We start from the raw sequence: 20,788 nt of genomic DNA, 5'->3' as shown, positions 1-20,788 counted from the left end.
TTTCATCCATTATTTAAGTATAGCGAAGGAGCGACAGAGAGAGAAGATTAAAAAGTGACATTGTTTGCCCCCACCTCTCCACCCCAACTCGCTCCCTCCGTGGTGACCCTTAAAACCACAGAGTGCTGCTCTGGAGAGCTGTTGACATACTACTGATTTGGTTTACTGCTCCAGAGCTGCTCTGGTATCACACTTCATAACTGTGGACCTCAGCAGAGTCATCCTCAGCATCTAGCATTTCCCCTTGCTGAGAGAGGTGAGAAGTGTGAGAGAGGTGAGGAGGGGGGCCACACTGCTCAGCGACACTTCGAAATGAATCCAATTTAAAGCTGCCAGGGCCTGGTCCAGCTCGAGGACGGTGTCTCGCTCGTCTGTCAGTCAACATGTTTTAAAATCTCGATCCAAAGGAAAACTCCTGTCCCCAGGCACATCTCAGACCTTACTGGAGGGTGATGGCTCCTTTGGACACTGAGCTATGAGAATAGGAGATAGTGAGATTTGCTCTGTACGATCTCTTCTCCTCTGGGCTGAGGAGGACACTGAGACTGACAGTCTGAGCCGAGAGGGGCCCAGCCACAGCTTAAAATCTCAGGCTGCTGCCAAGTAATGGAAGTCAATGGCCTGCGAAAGCGGCCCATGCTATTTTTGGGGGTTTGATTTTCACTTTTCTAACTGCAGGACAAGGGTATGACAATTCATATAACAAGACAAGGCTCAGATTCACTGTGGTGCAAAGGGACAAACAAAAATACCAAGACAATTAATCATATGAAAAAAATATTTGAGCTCCAAATAGAGTTCTCCTATAAGTGTTTTATTATAGGTTTATTATAGGTATAGGTTGATACCTGCCTGGGTCTCAAATTTTAATGTAAGTCTGTGGTACAACCAGATAGTTCAAATTCTCTTATATTCACCATGTGATGAAAGGTTTAGTTTAGGGGGTCACAGGTACAAGAATTACTGCTCCTTTAGATTTAATAGAGATATTTTCAAGCTGTTCTCCTCATCCTCATTGAAATCAGATCTCTGCTCTTTTGATTTATTTATTGTTTAATAGATAGATTAATAGATTAGTTTTGGCCAACAAATCAGCTGTGGGCGCACACTGCCACACTGCACATCAGAACACAATGTGAGTTGAGCAACCTCCAGAGGTGGTCAGTCAGATCACAATGGGTTCATTTACAGGTGTTTTTTTAAATTATCAAGAAACATATCATATTTTAGTACCTGATATAAAGTCTGCCGAAGAGAGATGGGGCAAAAACTGGAGGTCAAGTGTTGCTGCAGCTGCGACCTTTGGCGTGTTTTGGAGAAGGAGGGAACATTTATGCTGCAGTCATCTGGCATCGGTTCAACATGTCGAGATTCCTCATCCTAACGCATGCCTGCTGCTAATCTGTCAATTGATAAATGAATTCCCGCTTGTGTCAATATGGATCCAGATACCAACTGCAACACCGTCTTCTTTTCCAGACACTAACTGGACTTCATCATTAATACAGGGATGCAAAGACAAAACACAGTGAACCCTAAGTGGAGAATTTTGTAAATGTTTGTTTGCACCTCTCCGTGGATCTTGGGGGAGAAAGTAATCACTCAGAGTAATTATATTAGCAGAGATTAAAATGTCCTCAGCCCTTTAAGGAATAATTACAACCATGCCAGGAAATGCACATTGCACCAGTTCAAAAGTGATCCACAACCCTTCACTGGGAGCTGAATTTATGCTGCTACCGCATCAATTCATTCAATTTTAAAACCAAACATAAAACTTAATGGACGTTTTATGGTAAGATAACAGATTGATAATGCCATTAAAGTATATGAGTTTTACTAAAACAGGGGTCAAAGGCTAAAGGGTCAGGCCACAATCAATTGTTGTTTCTCACGTCGCTCCTTTCCTCCTTGAAGTTTTATGTATGGAGAGCTGACAGACAAGAAGACCATCGATAAAGTCAGGCAGACATTCGACAACTACGAATCCAACTGCTTCGAGATTCTTCTGTATAGAAAGAACAGTGAGTGCTGTCCGACTTCATTTCAAGATGTCTCTCATACAGCTGATTGTTACCTTCATTAGTGATTAATATGTTGATTAATCAATTAAACATCTGCTGCTTTTCTCTGATTTATGTTGTAAATTCAAGATAGATTTTGGGGCTTTAGATTGTTAGCCAGACAAAATTGCCAGTGGGACATTTTAATGGGGACTCAAAAACAATAGCAACAAAAATAAATCAGACTTAATTACAACACAGCTAAAATCTTGCATCATCTTTCTAGGAAGTCCAGTTTGGTTCTACATGCAAGTGGCTCCCATCAGGAACGAGAATGACAAGGTGGTTCTGTTCCTCTGCACATTTAAAGACATCACCCTCTTCAAGCAGCCCATCGAAGATGAAACCACCAAAGGTGAGCACTGCTGTCCGTGGTGGACACAAGACACTGCTTCTAAAAACACCTCTGCTCAAACAATGTCTGGTTTATATGACAGTTATATTTGGAGGAGGATCGTTTTAATATTAGGTAATTCACAGCAGCATTTAAGAAGAGATGTGTGGACCAAAAGTCTTTGATGTAATGGAAAAACCTGAGTACATGATGTGCGGTTTGTTGTGCCGAATCACCAGGAAAGATTATTTTTGTGCTGTTTCTGTTTTATTAGATAGTAAAGAGTTCCAGCAGAGCGGCAGGGAGGGAGGGGGCAGGGGTACGGGGGATGACATGTGACAAAATGTCTGAGTGGGAACCAGATTAGGACATGGCTGGATGCCCCAGTATGTAATATAATGCCAGTTGGCTTCTGATGGGACATAATAATTATGTTTCTTCATCCTCCTCCTCCTCCCATTTCAACTTGGTTTTCTTCCTCTCCCACCATCTTCCTTCCTTCCTCCCATTTTCATTCCTCTTCCTTCTTAATATTTTTTCCATCTCTGTCTTCATTCCATCTTTTATTTTTCTCTTCTTGTTGTGATCCTTCATCATCTTCCTCCTCCTGCCGAGCATTTAAATCTTTTTATTTTAATCTTTCTCCTCCATATTCTCTTTTTCATATTTCCTATTCTTCTTTTACCATGGCTTTACTTCATCCACCTTTTTCCACCTTGTTGTCATTCTTTATCGTGTTCCTCCTACACTCTTGTCCTCCATGTTCTATTTAACATATTTATATTCTTATTTTCTTCTCCGTCTTTCTAATTTTTCTTTCTACAGATTTTTGTCCCCACTCATCTTTATCCACCCTGATATTTTCATCTGGCTTTGTCTCTTCCTGTCCTCTTTCTCCTCCTCCTTTTTTTTAATTTCTTATAAATACTCTTATCACTGTCCTCCTATGTCCTCCTCTTTATTTTCTCCTATACATTCTTTTACCCCAATGTTGTCCTCCTCCCAGCTCCCTCTTATTGCTTTTCTCCTCTTTCTTCTTGTATTCCTCCTGCTTCTGTTGCTGCTCATCCTTCTGTCCTTCTTCCTCCTCTTCTGTCCTTCCTCTCCCACAGAGAAGCCTCAGAACATTTTGCTTGCTACAAATCTTTTTTTCCGCTCTTTATTTCATTCCAAGCTGTGGCTGGATGTTTAAAAAAAAAAAAAAAAAAAGGAGTCAAGTCTTGTTTCTCAGCAATGTGGGAACGTCTCGAGCTGTCAGGTTGTGTTTGAGGAGGTTGTGGTGCTGTCAGGAATCACAGGAGATGTGGGTGGCGTTGTTGTCCTCCGTGCCCTGACTGATGCACAGTGTCAGTTCCTGCCCTGGGAGTCGTTCTTGGCGTTGCTGAGCGGGTATATTTGCCCTTTGACAAGGATCCCCCACCCACTCACCCCTTCCTCAGCCCTTCCCCTCGCCTTAATGCACGCACAAATGTAAACACGTGGTGATGGACACCCCATCCCTGCAGAGACCTGCACAGTGTGTCATGTGATTTGTGTATTCATTTATTATGTGTGCTCAGTGACACATAAATGACGTGAGTTGAACATGCAATTAGTGTTTGAGTGGAACCAATACTGTCACATCAGCTGGTAGACATCTGTGTCAGTCACATGAAGATGCTGTTGACAACATAAAAAGCCTCACATGTTCTATCAACAGGTCTGTGATTTTTCAAAAATGCTGAACTGATAAAACTGTCCATATTTGTTTATCAGTGATTATTGAAAATGATGTAATAATGATAATAATGATAACTTTACCGACTCAGTAAATGGTTAAATCCTTATAAAAGGTTGTTTGTTGTATTCCAGCTTTTGTGTGGATGCTTCTCCAGCACAGATCAGTTGTTCATGTTAGTCAGACAGTCAGTAACATGTCCAAACTTCACTGGCTGCACGTTTTGTCTCTGCACTGACCAAACAACAACCTGTCTCACGATTGGCTGTTTGTTCGTCGCTGCACCCTCCATTACCAGGAGACATGCTAACCCTAACCCTGTCGTTATGAGCCAGGGAGGGAATACGCTTTGGGAATTTGCTCATGATCCAACTACTATCCAACTTTTTGTTTTGTTTTTTGAACAATTTTTGTTGAACAATTTTCTTATTGCTGTATTACTGAGTTGATAAAAAAGAGTCAGATGTTGGTTTTCTGGAAAGTCTTCTAAATGATTCTTGAAGGCAGCGTAGTGTGATGACATGTAATTAGGGTTGGGGGATTTGTCGTTAAAAGCAGATGGGTTAATATGTGGCTGTAATTGGTAAAGTTCTCCTTGTGTGTGTGTGTGTGTGTGTGTGTGTGTGTGTGTGTTTGTGTTTGTGTTTGTGGTGTAGCAAACTCAGAAGGCAGTGTGTTGTGTTTAATGCCACAAAAGAGAAATAAATCTCTAGCTCATGGCGGCTGGTGCCTGTAAAGGCTTGTTTATGTAACCAGTTAGCAGTCAGGCTAAATTCAAAGCTGCTTGACTCAAGAAATAAATGCAAAAAACCAAAACACCTCAAACTGAATGAAAATGTAAAAGAAATGAGACAACACAGATTGTCAAGAAGCAGGATGCAGCTTTAAGTCGAAATCCAATCAGAGTCAAATTAAAAAATGAGTCGATGCCAATATTTCTCTGATATAAAACAAAAAGTCTTAATCTGTCAATAAAATCTTTAAATGAATCAATTATGAGATTATTTTATCAGTGAAGTGAACGGTTCATTGTGTGTTCATTAGTTCATTGTGAAAGTCAATTTTCAGATAAAATGTCTGGGGGCTCATTGGTTTGAAGAAACAAACAAAATAATGAGGTTACTATAGGAAATTGTTAATTTATATATCAAGCCAATTGAATAATAATTTGTGAAAAACAGATGGCTTTTGGCAGCTGAAAGCTTCTACGTTGAATAACATGGTGAGATGTTATCACGGTAATGAGACAAAGTCAGTTTGAGCTGTATTTTTCTGTCAGCAGCACAAACGAACAGGTGCGTATTGTAGACATGAGCAGTAAAAAAAAAAATAACCTTGGCAATAAGCTGACTGACGAGCTGCAGCCAGTCCTCTGCGCTGTATTTCAGTTCAGTGCAGCTTGTTTAAGGGCCACGGTGCGGGTGCATCATTACCGTGCTGTATCACAGAGCAGCGTTCTGCAGGCTGCAGTTTAACCCGCCTGCTGATTAGGAGGGTGGGAGAGGCCATTTGTGAGGGAGGGAGATTCGCTGCCGCAGGCCCTGGCAGCTGAGTTCGCTTGTGCTCTCAGACCAAAACTCGCTCTCAGCTCCGTCCCTGGCAGCTCCGGCGGCTCGGCACGTCACAGTGTGTCAGCGTCAGGCCAGATCCTGGTCTGCGAAAAATGTCTGCCCTCAACAACAGATTTTAAATGTGTTTTCTGCACCCTGTGAACTGTGCTCATGACTCACTTTTGCCTGAAATTGTTCCTTTTTCCCCCCATTTTAACCAAATGACCGTATGAAAACCCAGATTCAGACACTTTTTCTGTGATTTTTACAGTATTTTAGATTGCAAGCTTGAAGCTGTTATCTCAGCAGCATCAAGATAGAAAAACAGCTAGTGTGAAAACAGGAGCCTCAACATTTTCACTTTCAAAATGTATGATTATGCTCGCTTGTTGTTGTTAAAAGCTGTAATAGTCACTTCAAAATCCATGAAAGGAAGTTTGATCTCAAGAATTCAGTGACTTTATTGTCATATAAAATGTCAGTTGAGACAAATAAAAAGTCCTGCCTTTGTGTTTCTTAGGACCCTGTAGGACAGAAATTTCTATCTATATCTATCTATATCTGTAATATTTGATTGTGTGCAATGTGATGCCACTATCACATCTCTTTTGTAAAACAGGCCCCTGGCATGATGGCTGATGAGTTTGGCTGCTGTACTAGGATGGTTTTGGCTTCCTCTCCCTTTATGGACAGAATGAATATTTTTTTTTACCAAGAATAGTTGTTAGACAGAAGTCATTTTTGGTGATTTTGCAGCTTGGTCCAAACTGGGGATGCTCCTGATGACTAATTTCTCTGTCGATTAATTGGAAATAAAGACTACTTTTATACCATTTTGTACTAGTCTGAGACTTTCAGGCCAACCAGAATCACAGTGTCAGGGATTAAAAATAATGTCAGAGCTTGACTAATGTCAACAGCACCAGGAGCCTCCTGACATTGTAGGCCAGTGTCCACCTGCCTGTGCTGAATGTGGTTACACATTCATTTTGATGTAGTTCAGCTTCAACAACTTGTATTTTCAGTTCAGAAATTCAAAATGGCAGCGGGGCAGTTGGGTAACAAATTACATTTGACAGTTAAGGTGATATTTCACACTGATGAAGATTCAGAAATAACATAAATTCCAGCCACCAACCAGGTTTATTAAAAAAGAAATCACAAAAGGAGTTATTCTTCAATGTGGTCTCTGTATCCTCTTCATATTTATTTGCATTATTTTTTGGATATTTTGAGATTTTGAAACTTCTGTGCCTCTTAATGAGCAAGTCATTCCTTGTTATGTAAAATATTTATTTTCCCCTGAAAGGAAAATGCACATTGAAGCACAGAATGTAATCATCTGTTATTTGCAGAAATATGACCAAGGATATTACCTCATATGGCTCTGATCTCAAAGCACTTTCACAGAAATAGAATAAAGGAGGGCAGTACAGAACATTCATCAGTGCAGTCATAAATGATGAAAAGGAGATACAGAAGTAATCTTAGGGGTGAACTTTTTAGTGAAACAACACACCAAGTAAATCAGTGCATGACGTTTTAACGCACATCAGAGGTACAGTGGAGTTCATCCAAACAAACATCCATGTGATCACCTCAGTGACACCTGAGCTCTTTCACCTTCCCTTCAAGAGCCCAGCTTGATCTGCGAAGAGCACGCACCGTGGTGGAGGAACGGCAGCGTAAGGCGTTAAATTTAACACTGAAGCTTTAAATTTGAATGTATGCTCATTGTGCATCCTCCACGTGTCCGTTTGTCTGTTGTCTGTAAATTCTGTCTTTGTTGGGCTCAGTTTTTATTTCAAAGTGAAGCTGCTGATCAAAATCTTTCTTCAGAATTCACATTGTGCTGCGTGCACCAGTTCTACTCTCCTGTTATTTTTAGCTGAGGCCTTTTAGGTTTCTTTTTTTTAAATTTCCACTTCCATTGTGCTCCAGTCTGATAAATCACGCAGTGTTGCATTATTGTGGGGAACCACTGCAGGAGTATTATTATTACTATGAACTGGGGAAAAAAGACCTCTTATTTACTTGTCCTGCAGTTTTTCTTCGTATTCCACGTGAGTTCCTTTTGTCCTTCTGTGTCAGTGCGTACGGTGGAGGCCGGCAGGCTGTCAGCATGTATTTATATGAGCCACCAAGATAAATTCCTCCATTTTACTTCACATTGAAAGTGGTTCTGAATCTGAGAAAGAGCACATTGACTCTGTTTCCATGCCAGTGCGTCGCTATTATTCTGAACACATCAGGGTATTGTACTCCTCTATAATAAATGCACACTATACAGCAAATTATGCAACCATTGCTTTTTTATAGACAGCATAAAAAAGCACTCAAGACCTTTGCTTAAGTAAAAGAAACACCACCACAACTGAAGACGACGTTTAAAAGCCCTGCAGTGTCACTTCTGCTTCAGCAAATGTAAACAATCGTTAGCAGTTAGCTTAGCTAACATTGTCATCCATCTTTAAAATGTTAGGTACATTACAAATAAAGCAGATTATTATTATTGCTTATTGTTATTATTTTGACTTAATTTGAGATTCTATATAAACTTTGTATACTATGTAATATATATATATATTTAATGTCATGTAAAAGCAGTTGAAATGTGCTTTATGCAGTAATATAGTTTATGTGCTCTCGTGCTCTCATACCTCGATTCTACCACCATGAGGTATTGCTTCAGAAGAGCAAGTTAAGTGACAATCATCTGAATCTGGGCTGTCTGAATTCTTTTCAACAGCCAACAATATATGCTACAATATATACTGAGGTATATGGGCACCACTGCAGCAATTTCTGTCCAAGACTGATATTGGAGGGAGAAAGAAAATCTAAAGAGCACCGAGGCTTAGTATATGTGGCTGCACAGTGCCAAGTTTTAGTATCAGTGTATGGAAAATCACAAAGCAGATGCAGCTGTAAAGCTGAAGATGTACAGTAAGTTACACAGCAGCTACTACATCAGTTTCCTCCAGGGAGGTGTCTCAAAGATTCGACTCATTGTTTAGAATCAGCTCCGAATAGTCTGCGCTGTCTTGATAGCCATACAATATGTGTGTCAGTGCTGTGTTGTGTTGGGCTGTTTTCACACCACTGCACAGAGAAGTGAATGGCCTCCTCCATTTGAACAGAGAATGAAAGGGCCGGGCGGCTGGAAGCCTGAGGGTTAAAAGCTATTTCCACATTTTATTCATAATGGCCCCCTCAAAGGTCGGGTCGATCATGATTTGCTGCCACTGTATGTGCTGCTCTGCTGCTCTCTGCCCGTTGAAACATTTGATTTTATTTTTAGTGTGCAGTAAGAGCGCCCGTCAGTGGCGGCGTGGTCGGCCCCGTGTCAGGAGAATAACCACTGATGTACAGACTGGTATTAATTAGAGGAATTTCTGCCTCACACACAGGAAAAGTTGAGATTCTTCTTCTGCATTCTTGCTTTTAATATGACAGTAAAAGAGGAAGTACCAGCTTTGCTCAAACAGTGTGATAAACCTTCCAGCTCATACACAGAATTAAAATGGTAAGAGAGGCAACTACACTGAGACATGGATCAGACAGTAGCTTTCCTCCTCAGAGCTTTTTTATTTATTAGATTAACGTTATGCTAAACTTTCAGCGTTTTTTTTTTTTTTTTTTTTTTTTTTGTGTCGCTGGGCCCCCGAAGGAGAAATTCTCCTTCAGCTCCTGTGTCCACGTCAAGGTCAGCGTACGCTGGGCGGCTGCAGAGCAGAAACCCTGCAGCTTGTGGGGATTCGGTTGTGTTCAAGGACGCTTTGAGCTTGTTGGATTATTTGCCATGGATGGCAAGACTCGTTCTGCATTCACATCATGCTGTCTGTACTGTAGATATGAATTATCTTCTTGGAGAAAACTCGGTTAATATCAGCTCTGTAGCGGGAAGAACAAGTGGAGGCTGTGGGAATATTTGGGATCCATACTGTTGTCATGAACCGGTAAACTGTGTCAGCAGCTCAGCAGGTTGAGAATTTTTTTTGTTTTTCTTGGCTGTTCTGCTTCTTTGTTTTCCAGTGGTTATATTTCCAGCAAACATATTGGCAGCTTGTATGTGTATGTAACAGACAGAGCTGTAGCAGAAGTGAAGTGTCAAAGCTGAAGTGCCAGCTGAGGTGTGTGACGTCTTTGACTTGAGCACTGATTAATGTCACATCTTTGCAGGATGGACCAAGTTTGCACGGCTGACACGTGCGCTCACCAACAACCGCAACACGCTGCAGCAGCTGGCGCCCATAGGCAAACATGAAGTCAGCCATAAACAGTCCAGACTAGCGGAGGTGAGCACAAAATACACACACGCTGCGATCTTCACAGTCACATTATAACCACTGTCATACTGTCTAAATAAAAAATATTCTAAAACCACAGGTAACCATAGTAACGTAGCACCTCTGCTTTATGCCAGGTACCCCTTTTCTAACTTGTGGTTAAACTGACTACTAGCTCACTTGGATATAAAGTTAGACAGTGCTACGACCAGCGACCAGCAGCACAGTGCCAGACTATTAATTTTAGTTTTTGTTCTTACAAGTTGAACTGTTTATGTTGCTTCCTGTGCAATGTCTGCTCTGCTGGCCTCACAAAGTCAGTCTTTCATCAGTTTTTAAACTGGTCAGAGAGTTTTAAAGCTATTTCAGCTCTAAAATGTCATTTATTTATTTATTTTGTTTTGTTTGGCAAAAAAAAAACTGCTGCTTCCATGAAGATTTAGCACCATATTTATTATCTACAGGCCGTTTAAAGTATTTCTCCCTTTGTCACAAACTTAAGCCCTTCTCATATCTCATACTGGAGCTTCAAACTTGCCTGGCAAGCTGGTGGCATTCGTTCAGCAAAGGTCTTTGGCTTTGGGAAAGGCTGTTTATAAATACTGCTGAATACGTTAAATGAACAAGGTTTATGTTACTCCTAATGCCAGTGAGATTTTGCAGAGCCCAGAATTTCCTGTTTTACTCCTGCTCTTAATTAACTTAGTACTAAAACTGTCAGATTTTCTAAGAATAGTTTTTTAAGGATAGGCTGTCTCAAATGAACACTGCCAAAGGAAGCTCCAAACCAAAACACACATTTTGAGAAGCAACACTGCTACAATAAAGCTAACTCACCTACTACCTGGAAGCTCCTCCGTGTACATCCACACTGCAAATGTGCCACAACAGCAACTCTCTGCTCTCTTTGTTCATTATTTCTGCACAAAAAACCTTCATACAATAACAGGCACATTCACACCTTTTTATCAGTGCTGGATTATACAAAACCACACACACACATACGCACACCCAAATGTACATGCTGATAGAGAGAACACAAGCACACTGCAATTCCTCAAACACAACCACGTCCTGAATCCATCCGTCCCACCCCACCCATTCCTCAGCACACACTCAACATCCCTCCTGCCCTGGAAGTGCAGTTGTCGGACACAGAGAGTGGTGCTTCCTCTTTTCCCGTGAACTGCAGGTGTCATTAAAATTTCATACTGGGTGGAGAGACGGGGAACCGTGAGCACTCCAAGTGATTGTGACCGCTGCAAGAGGATTTTGAAAATGGATTTCGGAGGGTGGGGAGATAAATGATAGATGTCTCCTCTTGCTGGAGCTCCGTTTTCTGTTTTATTCATGAAGGTTTGTGTGAGGTGTACCGCCTTTAATCAGAATTTGTTTGAGTTTCATCACACAAAGTGAGCAGGGATTTTAGCAGAAGTGTGAGGGCAAAGAGAACAGTTAATGTACAGGGAGGGCAGAAGGGCAGCAAAAGGAGAGGAAAAAGATGATGAAACCATGAAAGGGCACTGAAAAGAAAAAAAAAAGTCCAAATTAAGCAAGGAAGAGGAAATAAGAAAAAAGAGCCCACGACTAACCAAGCCAAACAATGGTTAATTTGTCAGAATACAACAAACTGCAGCTACGAGAAAAAACCCACAAGCTTATTCATGATGCTTTGTTTGTCAGCTCTGGACTCTGTAAACATGTTGTATGTTCTGCTGTTCTTCAGACACGTAGAGTGAAGATGGACAGCATTTTCAACAATTAAAACATCTGTTATCAGAAGACGTATTATAGAATTATAACCAAAGATGGAGACAAGTGAAGGAAGTGCGATAGTAAAATATGTGAAGGGAGAAGAAGAGCACGTATGCAGAGATGTGGAGGAAAGGAAGAGAAGAATGCAATGAAAAAAGACAAAAACAGCAGAAGGTTATGATGGGAGGGAGGAGGACCCGCCTTTCCGTTCTCCCTGCCCGCCGTTGGATGGCAGAGGGTTGCATAATGTCCTGAGTGCACTAAATAGACATCGCAGGTGATCCATCTGCTCCGCGGCCTGAAAGGCACAGCTGGCGTCTTCTGTCGAGTGTCACACAAGCAGAGCTGTTTTCCTGTTTCTTCCCACAATGCCGCTGGGCTCGTCAGTCTCCTTTTTTAGTGGCAACGCTGCTCTTGACCAGGAGTTTGTTTGAATGGCGGCTCTGAGGATGACGATCAGATGAGCTGCAGCTCTGCCGTTATGACGCTTGGCGTGATGGCAGAGATACAAACCGGTACAAACAGAATTATATGGAGTTTGGTGTAAAAAGAGCTGAATAGTTGGTGTGTGATCAATATCAGCTGGGTTTAATGCAGTCTGTGTTCTGAAGAAGCGACTGTGCTCAGCGGCACGATGATCACTACCCTGCAAAATACTATTACTATTTTTTTTTTCTTTTTTTTTTTTTTTTTACCTTTTGGGTCAACACTTCTCTCCCTCTCATCTGATTTTTGTTTTTCTCATTCCACCCCTCCTCTGCCGTTGTCTCATTTCAAGCCAAATTTATCATAATGTGGTTTTGTCACTGAGAAAAGATGAATAATACAGATGAAAGCTGGACAGGGAAAAAAACAGCTTAAATTGAATATACTTTTCCTGCACAATGTTCCACCTCTCCTAAGACACGCCAAGGTTAAACTTAAAACAAAACATCCTGGTGTTCCATGTAGGCTTGACCTGCTAGCGTCTTACAGCCTGTTGTGATGTGGCGAACTGTGTTAGGTGTATCACAACTAGAAATCACCAGAAATCCACCATCTGAAACATCAACCATGTTATAAGCACAGAAGAATGGAAAAGACAATAGATAGATAGATAGATATACTTTATTTATCCCAGGCTGGGAAATTGTAGCAGCAGCAGCATTACACACAGAGACGTCAAACAACATAGGATAAGAATAAAAATATATACAGTAAAGAACAAATTATACATAACAAATATCAAAATAGCAAGCAAAAGCAATAGAAATAAAAATGTTTTGTAGAAAGGAAAAAGTATATACAACAAATGGTTTAGTGAAGCTGTAATTTGAAAATGTGGAAATGAGCTAAAACTGGAGGTTCATTATTTTTATTGGCCTTATAACTACAGTGGGAAAACGAGGCCAAAATTCATGTTGACTGAAATAAGATCAAATAGATGATTTGTTGAGCCGAGTGGATGTGTGAAGCAGTGAAGAGCGCTGCTGTTTGAAGGCAGGACTTTTATTTCTATTTAAACATCTCTGAATATGTGAAGTTTTTCTATTTTGATGAATTATATTTATATTGTGTATCAGTTATATCTTTACAGTAGTTTTCACAAAAAATCTATTTTTTATTTACATGATGTCTTTTAAACGTTCTCTTCTAGGACTATTCCATAGATTAATCAGTTGATCAATCAAGTTAATTGTAATAAGAGGGAACTTGTGCTCAAGATGCCTGACGTCCATCCCGAAGTATAATGAGTATTTATATAAGTACAAATATCCTACAAATACATTAAAGTACAGAAAGTTACATCATTGTAAATATACATACAAATATAATTGAATACAAATTTGAGTTTCAGATTTGAAGCATTGAAATGATTAAGGATGGTGACTGATACATTCAAATTTTGAATATTGAATTCTTACTATATTGAAAAGTGAAGTCCAGTAATTGTTTTAGTATAAATGAAGTAAATAAGGAAGTGAAATAAAGGGTTTCAACGATTTGGTCTGTCCCATCTCCAGGTTTTGCAGCTCAACTCTGACATCCTCCCTCAGTACAAACAGGAAGCCCCCAAAACACCTCCACACATAATCCTTCACTACTGCACCTTCAAGACCACCTGGGACTGGGTCATCCTCATCCTCACCTTCTACACAGCCATCATGGTGCCCTACAACGTCTCCTTCAAGACGAAGCAGAACAACATCGTGTGGCTGGTGCTGGACAGTGTGGTGGACGTCATCTTCCTGGTGGACATCGTCCTCAACTTCCACACCACCTTCGTGGGGCCCGGCGGAGAGGTGATCTCCGATCCCAAGCTCATCCGCATGAACTACTTGAAGACCTGGTTTGTCATCGACCTGCTGTCCTGCCTTCCCTACGACATCATCAACGCCTTTGAGAATGTGGACGAGGTAGGATTGTGCTCTGTTTTTTCCGTCTGGAGACAGCTGTGCATGAAGGGGTGCACAGCTGATGAGATCTGCAAAAATGATTTTAATAACGAATGCTCGACTTACCAGAAATGTCCAAATATAGTTATAAAGCTAATTTAAAAAAAAAAAAAACCTAACTCATATATTGACACATTCACATCATAAGATCAGATAGTTTCATCTATTAATGTAAATCAATTCTAATTAGATTTCAAAAATACTAATTTGCCAACTGTTTAATATTGTGTAGATTCACCTTAAAAAATAAATCCCACCTGCTGCCAAGTGCCATGGTAACCAGATATTGTTTATATTGGGATCATAATGTCACAGATGGTTGGTGTAAAATTTGTTCAAAACTACCCATTAGTTACTGTGTTACATTAGTCACTGAGTGGACATTTCTGTCCAAAGCTTCAGCTGCACCTGTGATTTTCCATCCATTACGTCAATATTGTTGCTGCACTCAACTGTACAGCACTTGTCCTTTCGGAGAACTTCAGGAAATCACTTGATTCATCCACTGAATTAAACTCGTGTGAAAATGAACCTCTGAATGAAGAAAGCCCGATGCAGTTGTTGACAATGCATGATGAAGCTTCGTGTCCTGCCCTCGAGTGCCTAAATTACTGTAAGTGGTCCCATGAGAGGATGAATCATCGTTTTCTCAAACATTTCCTGCAGTTTTCTGATTGGTGTAGTTTTCAGCTGCCTGGCTCTTCTGGGTTACATGACTGTGACCCTGTTTACACCTGTATTTAAATCCAGTAAGTACAGGTGTATTAGGAAAACACATTTACCACAGGTGCAAGTTTTATATATAAGAATCAAAATGAGTCCAAAAAAGTAATGTCCCCATGAGCCTTAGCTGTGTACAAATGTTAACACAGCTTTTTAACCTGAGCAGGTGATGGATGTCAGTACAGGCAGGAGAAATTGTGTTTCTAAAAGTGCGTGATTTGCAGTAATAGCTTGAACGTCGGTATTGAAATACTTTAAATAGTTAATACCCTGATGACTCTGAGGTCACGTGGATGTACTTAAATCTGCTAACATGTAGAACTGAATTGGGAACAAGTGTAATGATGGTGGGATTGTGTTGATAATTTTCCATTGTGACTAAAGTGAGTCTCCTCAGGCTGCGGAACAAAAGCTGATACTCATAGTCTGAAGTCTGAGAGATGGAATAATGGTGTCATCAGCTGTTCGGCCTAAGGACTGCACAGAGGAGGACTTTCAGCACGTTTGACATTGATAAAGAAACCTATTGTCACCGTGTTTCTCTGAAACTTTCTATCGTAACATAATGCTTGTGTCTTTATTAGCTCGTGAAGATGTTGCTGAATATCTCTGCCTCTGGAAATGAGAGTTTGAGTTCTGTCAGATTTTTCCGTAATGAGATCAGGCCTGTTCTGAGTAGTTTTCACGGCCATTTACACCCGTCAGAAATCGAGGAGTTATATCAATATGACCTGAAGTCCATTATAGGTGATTTTCCGCTTGGTTTTCCACAGAATTAATTAGACCTCGGCCTGAGTGGAAGGAGCAGTCTACTGAAAGCGAAATAAAAAATTACAAGTGACTTCTACTAATGCTGTGCTCGCTTTAATATTTGAGCATTTCATCTTTTCGTGTGTGGGTGTGTATTTATTGTTTGTGTAAAAACACACGTTTGTGTATCTACAGCTGTGTGTATGTCAACACACACACAGTGGGCTTGTGCTTGTGCACTTGTGCCAAATACGGGTTTAATCACAGGAGTTTTTGAACGGCAGCAATAATAATTATAATGATAATCGTCGTCATCATAACAGTGTTTCAGCTGCCAGCAGCAACATTTTTTACATCTTTTTATTTTTAATGCCAAAGAATGATCCCACACTTCCCTCAGCAGTTTAGTCCTGCCTGAAACAACTTTCAACACCAACACAACACAGACGCACACACACTGGTGACTTTTAAAGACATTTCTTAGCACCTCTGAAAGTCACAATAAAGTTGGCAGTTTCTGACTTTCTTAGCTTGGATTTTATTTATTTATTTATATTTTGTGTTATAATAGGAGATTGTGATGAGTAGGATAGGAGATCATTCCCAAATAACAAAATAACAGTTTATTGGTGTTATTACAGACGAACACCTACTGCTAGCCAATGAAGTTAAAGGTTAACGTTACACAAGAAAAGGGGGCGTTGTTGCTTTTCAGTGAAGCAATTATCTGGCACATCTATTAACTGACTGTCAGAGAAGCCAATTAGCCAAGTTATTAAAGTAACTTTTAATAACTTATTAGTCATATTAAGGAGAGAAATGGAAAACAGCAGTCCTATTATTGTAAATTGGACTGCTTATTGCGTTTTGAAAAGAACATTTCTGTATGAGAATTATAGATAATTAATGTGAATCAGTCGTTTTTTTTTTTTTTTTGGTCTATTATTGTAGGTTGTTCAGTGTACAAGGAAATCGTTGGTATGTCCGGTATTGGGGGGTGTAATCAATGACACATAAATTGTCCAGCCACAGTTTTTCCACTCTTTGCTAAATTGACGTTTTTGTTGCTGCCTCCCTGTATTAGCAGGCTGCGGGAATGGATGGATGCTGACTGAGGACGCTGTGTGGGCGGCTTAAGGTGCAGTGTGAAAGAGAACAGCAGTGATTATTATAGGCTCTGTAAAGACTGAATTTCCCCGTTGCTGTGTTTGGCTGAAACAGGCAGGAACTATTTTTAGTTGTATTTTAATGCAGGATTCAAGACACTGACGAGCGATAAGTGCTAATGTGCAGGTGCTGCCAACTCACTTACATTCACACACATACAGCAGCACACAGCAGCTTAAATATTGATACCTTATGCTGGAAACTCCATTGGGGAGACTCATCTTTCTGCCTTTCACATCGTAGATCAGTCGCCGTTTTGGCTGGACAGTTAGAATTGAATGGAAAAGATGAGGTTTGCAAAGAAAAGTCTATAAAATTCAGAATGATATAAAACGATAAATGACTTGTTGATTATTAACTATAGTAATCAATCATTTTTCTTTTATTTTTCTTTGTCAGCTAATTAGTCTTTTATCTATTCATTCTTTAGTTTACAGAAAAAAAAGAAACTTTTTTCAAAGTTTCATCTGTGCTCCTGAGCCAGATGTTTATACAAAATTCTATAAAATAAAAATCACCACATCTCATGAAATTTAAATGTACATGAAATATCTGCATGTGTGTGTTACAGCCTTTTTTGTCATGTAAGTCTATTCATCTGTGAATATACAAATATCGTCGTATCTGCAGCTTTCATTGACTTGTCAGAGCACTGATTTAAGAGTCACCCACCAAAACCACAACACAACATTTCAGTAATTCAGTTGCTTAGTAAAATGTTACACGCTCCAAAAAATATTTGTTCTTTTTTCTTTCGGTTTCTCTTCGTTCCTGTTGGCTTCCTATTTCAGACCGCAACACCTACATGAAGATGCAAACAGGTCAGAAGTGCATCAACCGAACCAGTGAAGTAAAACAGCTGAAAAACATAACGCAACACTCCCGTGAGTTGTGCTGATGCTCCCTGAGGTTAGAGCCGAGGTGGTGTTTCCGAGTCAGGTTGTGGGGCGGGTGGGTGTTGGAGCCAAGCAGGGAGGAAGTCCCTGCAGGTCCTGAAGCCCCCCTGCTGTTGCGGAGGAGCCCGGCGGGCCGATGGGAGCTCACAGCGTGCGTCTGCAGGCGCCGTTGCGACTCAGAGAGGTCTAATCCGGGATGACCTTTCTGCGCGGCACGCATGTTGCCACCGCCACAGCACGGCCAAGCTGTCAGAGCCGGAAGGAAGCTGGGTGGCATGCAGGCGAGGGTGGGATATTTACACCCTGCGTATTCGAGGAGGGAAGGACGAAAATGTACTTTAAAGGAGTGACGAATAAAAATGTAGGAAGATGAACAGATGGATGAATGGATGAATGGAATTCAGTTTGATGGATGAAGGAATTAAGTCAACTGAGACATCACATTTGTTTTATTTCCAGAACGATGGATGTTGCTCTGATTGTTTTGCCTTTCCATCGGCCGGGTCTAATTACTGATGTTTGAGTCTGTATGCCATCAGACGCCGATTCCTCACTGTGGTATTTCCTGTCTTTGTCTGTGACAGTAATGTCCATATGTTAGATTTTAAGAAGTAAAATCTTCCTCTTTCCACCACTGTTGTTTTAGTTCTCAGACTGTGATTACAATCGTTTACCTGTATCTTACAATGATTTCATTGCAAAGTATTTTATACCAAAATAAAAGCATTTGACGTTGCTGTTTTATTTCTGTGCATTTTGGGAGCCGAGCCTTCTGTTCCTAAAGGCCTGCCATATGGTTGGTCCGAATTAGCATCATTAATGTTGTTTAATTGGCTGCATGTACACCGCTGACAGAATCTCAAAGTTTCTCAGTTTGTCTCTATGAGCACTTTTACATTTCTGTTTCCCTGCTTGAGTGAGAGTGGAGGTGACACCAAAACACTGCTTTGTGTCATGTTGTACAGATGGTAAATACAAGCTGTTCACTCAGTGTCCCCGTTGTAGTGATGAGGAAGACAGAAGCAGTATTTCTGAAAGCAGTGATATCTCACACTTGGCACAACAAGCTGCAGAAGTGTAAATATGTCAAAGTCATTCTGACTGTATCAGTATGAAAGTGGCTGCTAAGCTGTGATGAAAACACGGTGTTATCACTATGACCATTAACAGCTGGAGACACACTCTGTAACATTTTCATGCCTGAAGAGTTAAACATCTTTTCCTGAGGAACTGACAAGATGATTAAAAAAATCTCTATCTTGATTTTTAACTTAAAAATGATGATGTTGCATTTACCCTTTTTTTTTGGAGACAACAATCTGCATGCTTGTCTCTGCTGCAATGCAACGTTTATGGTGCTTAAGATGGACAGCATTGTTTCTTTCTTAAGTGAAAGTGAGAAAAACATTCTGGAAAAATATGAAACCAAATTTTATTTTATATCGAATCATACTTAGTTTGACGTTAATCCTCACGATGAAAGGATTAAAATCTGAACACAAAGCTCCTTTACGTTTTAGTTTTTGCTGCTCAGGGAAGGTTTTAATTTTGGCTCCTTTTGGTGCGAAGTGACAATTGAAAACTGAACTGAAGCATGGCGTTCTTCGGCGTTAAGCTCCCAGTGCTGTCGGGAACCTGTGACTGTGCCTCGCAGGCTTTGAAAATAATGAGGGAGAGTAGATGCTGTGAGAAGAGCCTCCCGATGGACATGTGATTTCACACCGTCTCTCTTCAGCAGCCTCTGTTTTGACAAACAGGTGCTTATAAGCCATGATGCTAAATGCTTTGTGCGCTCTTGACTTGTACTCTTTTCATCCGTGTTGATCTGTCCTGCGGCTACTTAATTTAGAGGCATTTACATACGAGCTGACTGTCCGAGTCCCCGGGGGAGGCCTTTGAAGCTGCGGCTGCCGAGGGGCGGGGGTTGGCTGGGGAGGCCCATGACATCAGAGAGGGGGAAATAAAAGAACCTGCAGCAGGGGACCTTCGTCCTGCTGAGGTCAGAAACTCAAGTCTGGTTCAGATTTAGAACGAGTCAAGACCAAAATCAGAGTGCTGGAATCAGCATTGAGCTGAATGGAATGTTTCTTTTAGGAAATATAAAAAATTAATAAATGGCAGACCTGTGATCAGTTGTTGAAGGTGAATGTCCTCACACATTGTTTGTCTTGTCATGGGATTTGTTGACTCTGTGAAATACTGTATATAGAATATCCAATCTGACACGTCTTCAGCAGGACTGGAGATACTGTAATAGGTGGCAGGAGTGCTGCCTGACAGGAACTGGGTCTAAAATTGGGCCGATGTGTGAAGCTGCTCGCTCGTCGCTTTGACAAGAAAGAGAGGCGGGAAGTGAAGATGCAGCTTCGGCTGATTCAGGAAAAATCCTGTGAAGAAGGTAGAGAAGATAACGTGTCCTGTCCTCAGAGGCTTGATGTAAAAAAAACAAAACAAAATGGGATGAAAACCAAGATAGCAACGACTAAATGACAAACTGGAGGCTTCAAAGCAGCGACGGGTGGCGTCATGGTGGATTAACATTTGGTTTCAGCTTTTGGGAAACACTGAAAAACTAAGAGTGCCAGAGAAAAGAGGGAGGAACTGAACGGAGCAAAGTCCTTCTGTCAGTTAAAACTTTGAAATGACAGATGAGCTCAGGTCTCAGGGTGGAGTGGAGGGAGGAGCTTGTTTGGGTTATGGAAGAAGAAGAGGTCAGAGAGCAGGTGTTTGACCTTCAGGCCGAAAATGAGCCGGGGTGAAGGTGAAGGCTCGGAGGAAACCGCACTGAGCAACTCCCCTCTTCGTCGGCAGCCTCCTGCGTTATTACATAACATTGTGGCCTACATCATTAGATAACCCTGCTGGCTTTCATCTACTTTTTCTCTCTCTCTGCTCCAAAATGAGAAAATTATTATTATTTTATTTTTGGGAATATCTAGCTTCAGGTTGTAAAGTGCTGGCCCCTGCTGCCTTGAACACTCGGCTTTGTTAATTGTGTTAAACCAGATTGTGCAGAGCATGCCGATGCCTCGGGGACCTGGCGGCTGCTCCTGTTGTTAAATACAAAAAAAGAAAAGAAACCCAACTTTTATTTATTATGAGTCCTCAG

The 20,788-nt window shown here is 40.8% G+C and overlaps 1 protein-coding gene across 4 annotated transcripts in view; it reads left to right on the top strand.

Annotated features, from left to right (window-relative positions):
- The window catches only part of kcnh5b (potassium voltage-gated channel, subfamily H (eag-related), member 5b), a 79,396-nt gene that overhangs the window by 6,346 nt on the left and 52,262 nt on the right, over window positions 1-20,788 (top strand). For all 4 annotated transcript variants that reach the window (XM_029493539.1, XM_029493538.1, XM_029493537.1 and 1 more), the window contains exons 3-6: window positions 1,918-2,024; window positions 2,290-2,418; window positions 9,847-9,962; window positions 13,712-14,104. In XM_029493539.1, the coding sequence (XP_029349399.1) occupies window positions 1,918-2,024; window positions 2,290-2,418; window positions 9,847-9,962; window positions 13,712-14,104 (745 nt within the window). The remainder of the gene's footprint in view (window positions 1-1,917; window positions 2,025-2,289; window positions 2,419-9,846; window positions 9,963-13,711; window positions 14,105-20,788) is intronic.

This window comes from Echeneis naucrates, chromosome 22, assembly GCF_900963305.1.
Source record: "Echeneis naucrates chromosome 22, fEcheNa1.1, whole genome shotgun sequence".
NCBI lineage: Eukaryota > Metazoa > Chordata > Actinopteri > Carangiformes > Echeneidae > Echeneis > Echeneis naucrates.
The sequence above is the reverse complement of the archived record's forward strand: the minus strand, read 5'-3'. Positions and strand labels throughout refer to the sequence as shown.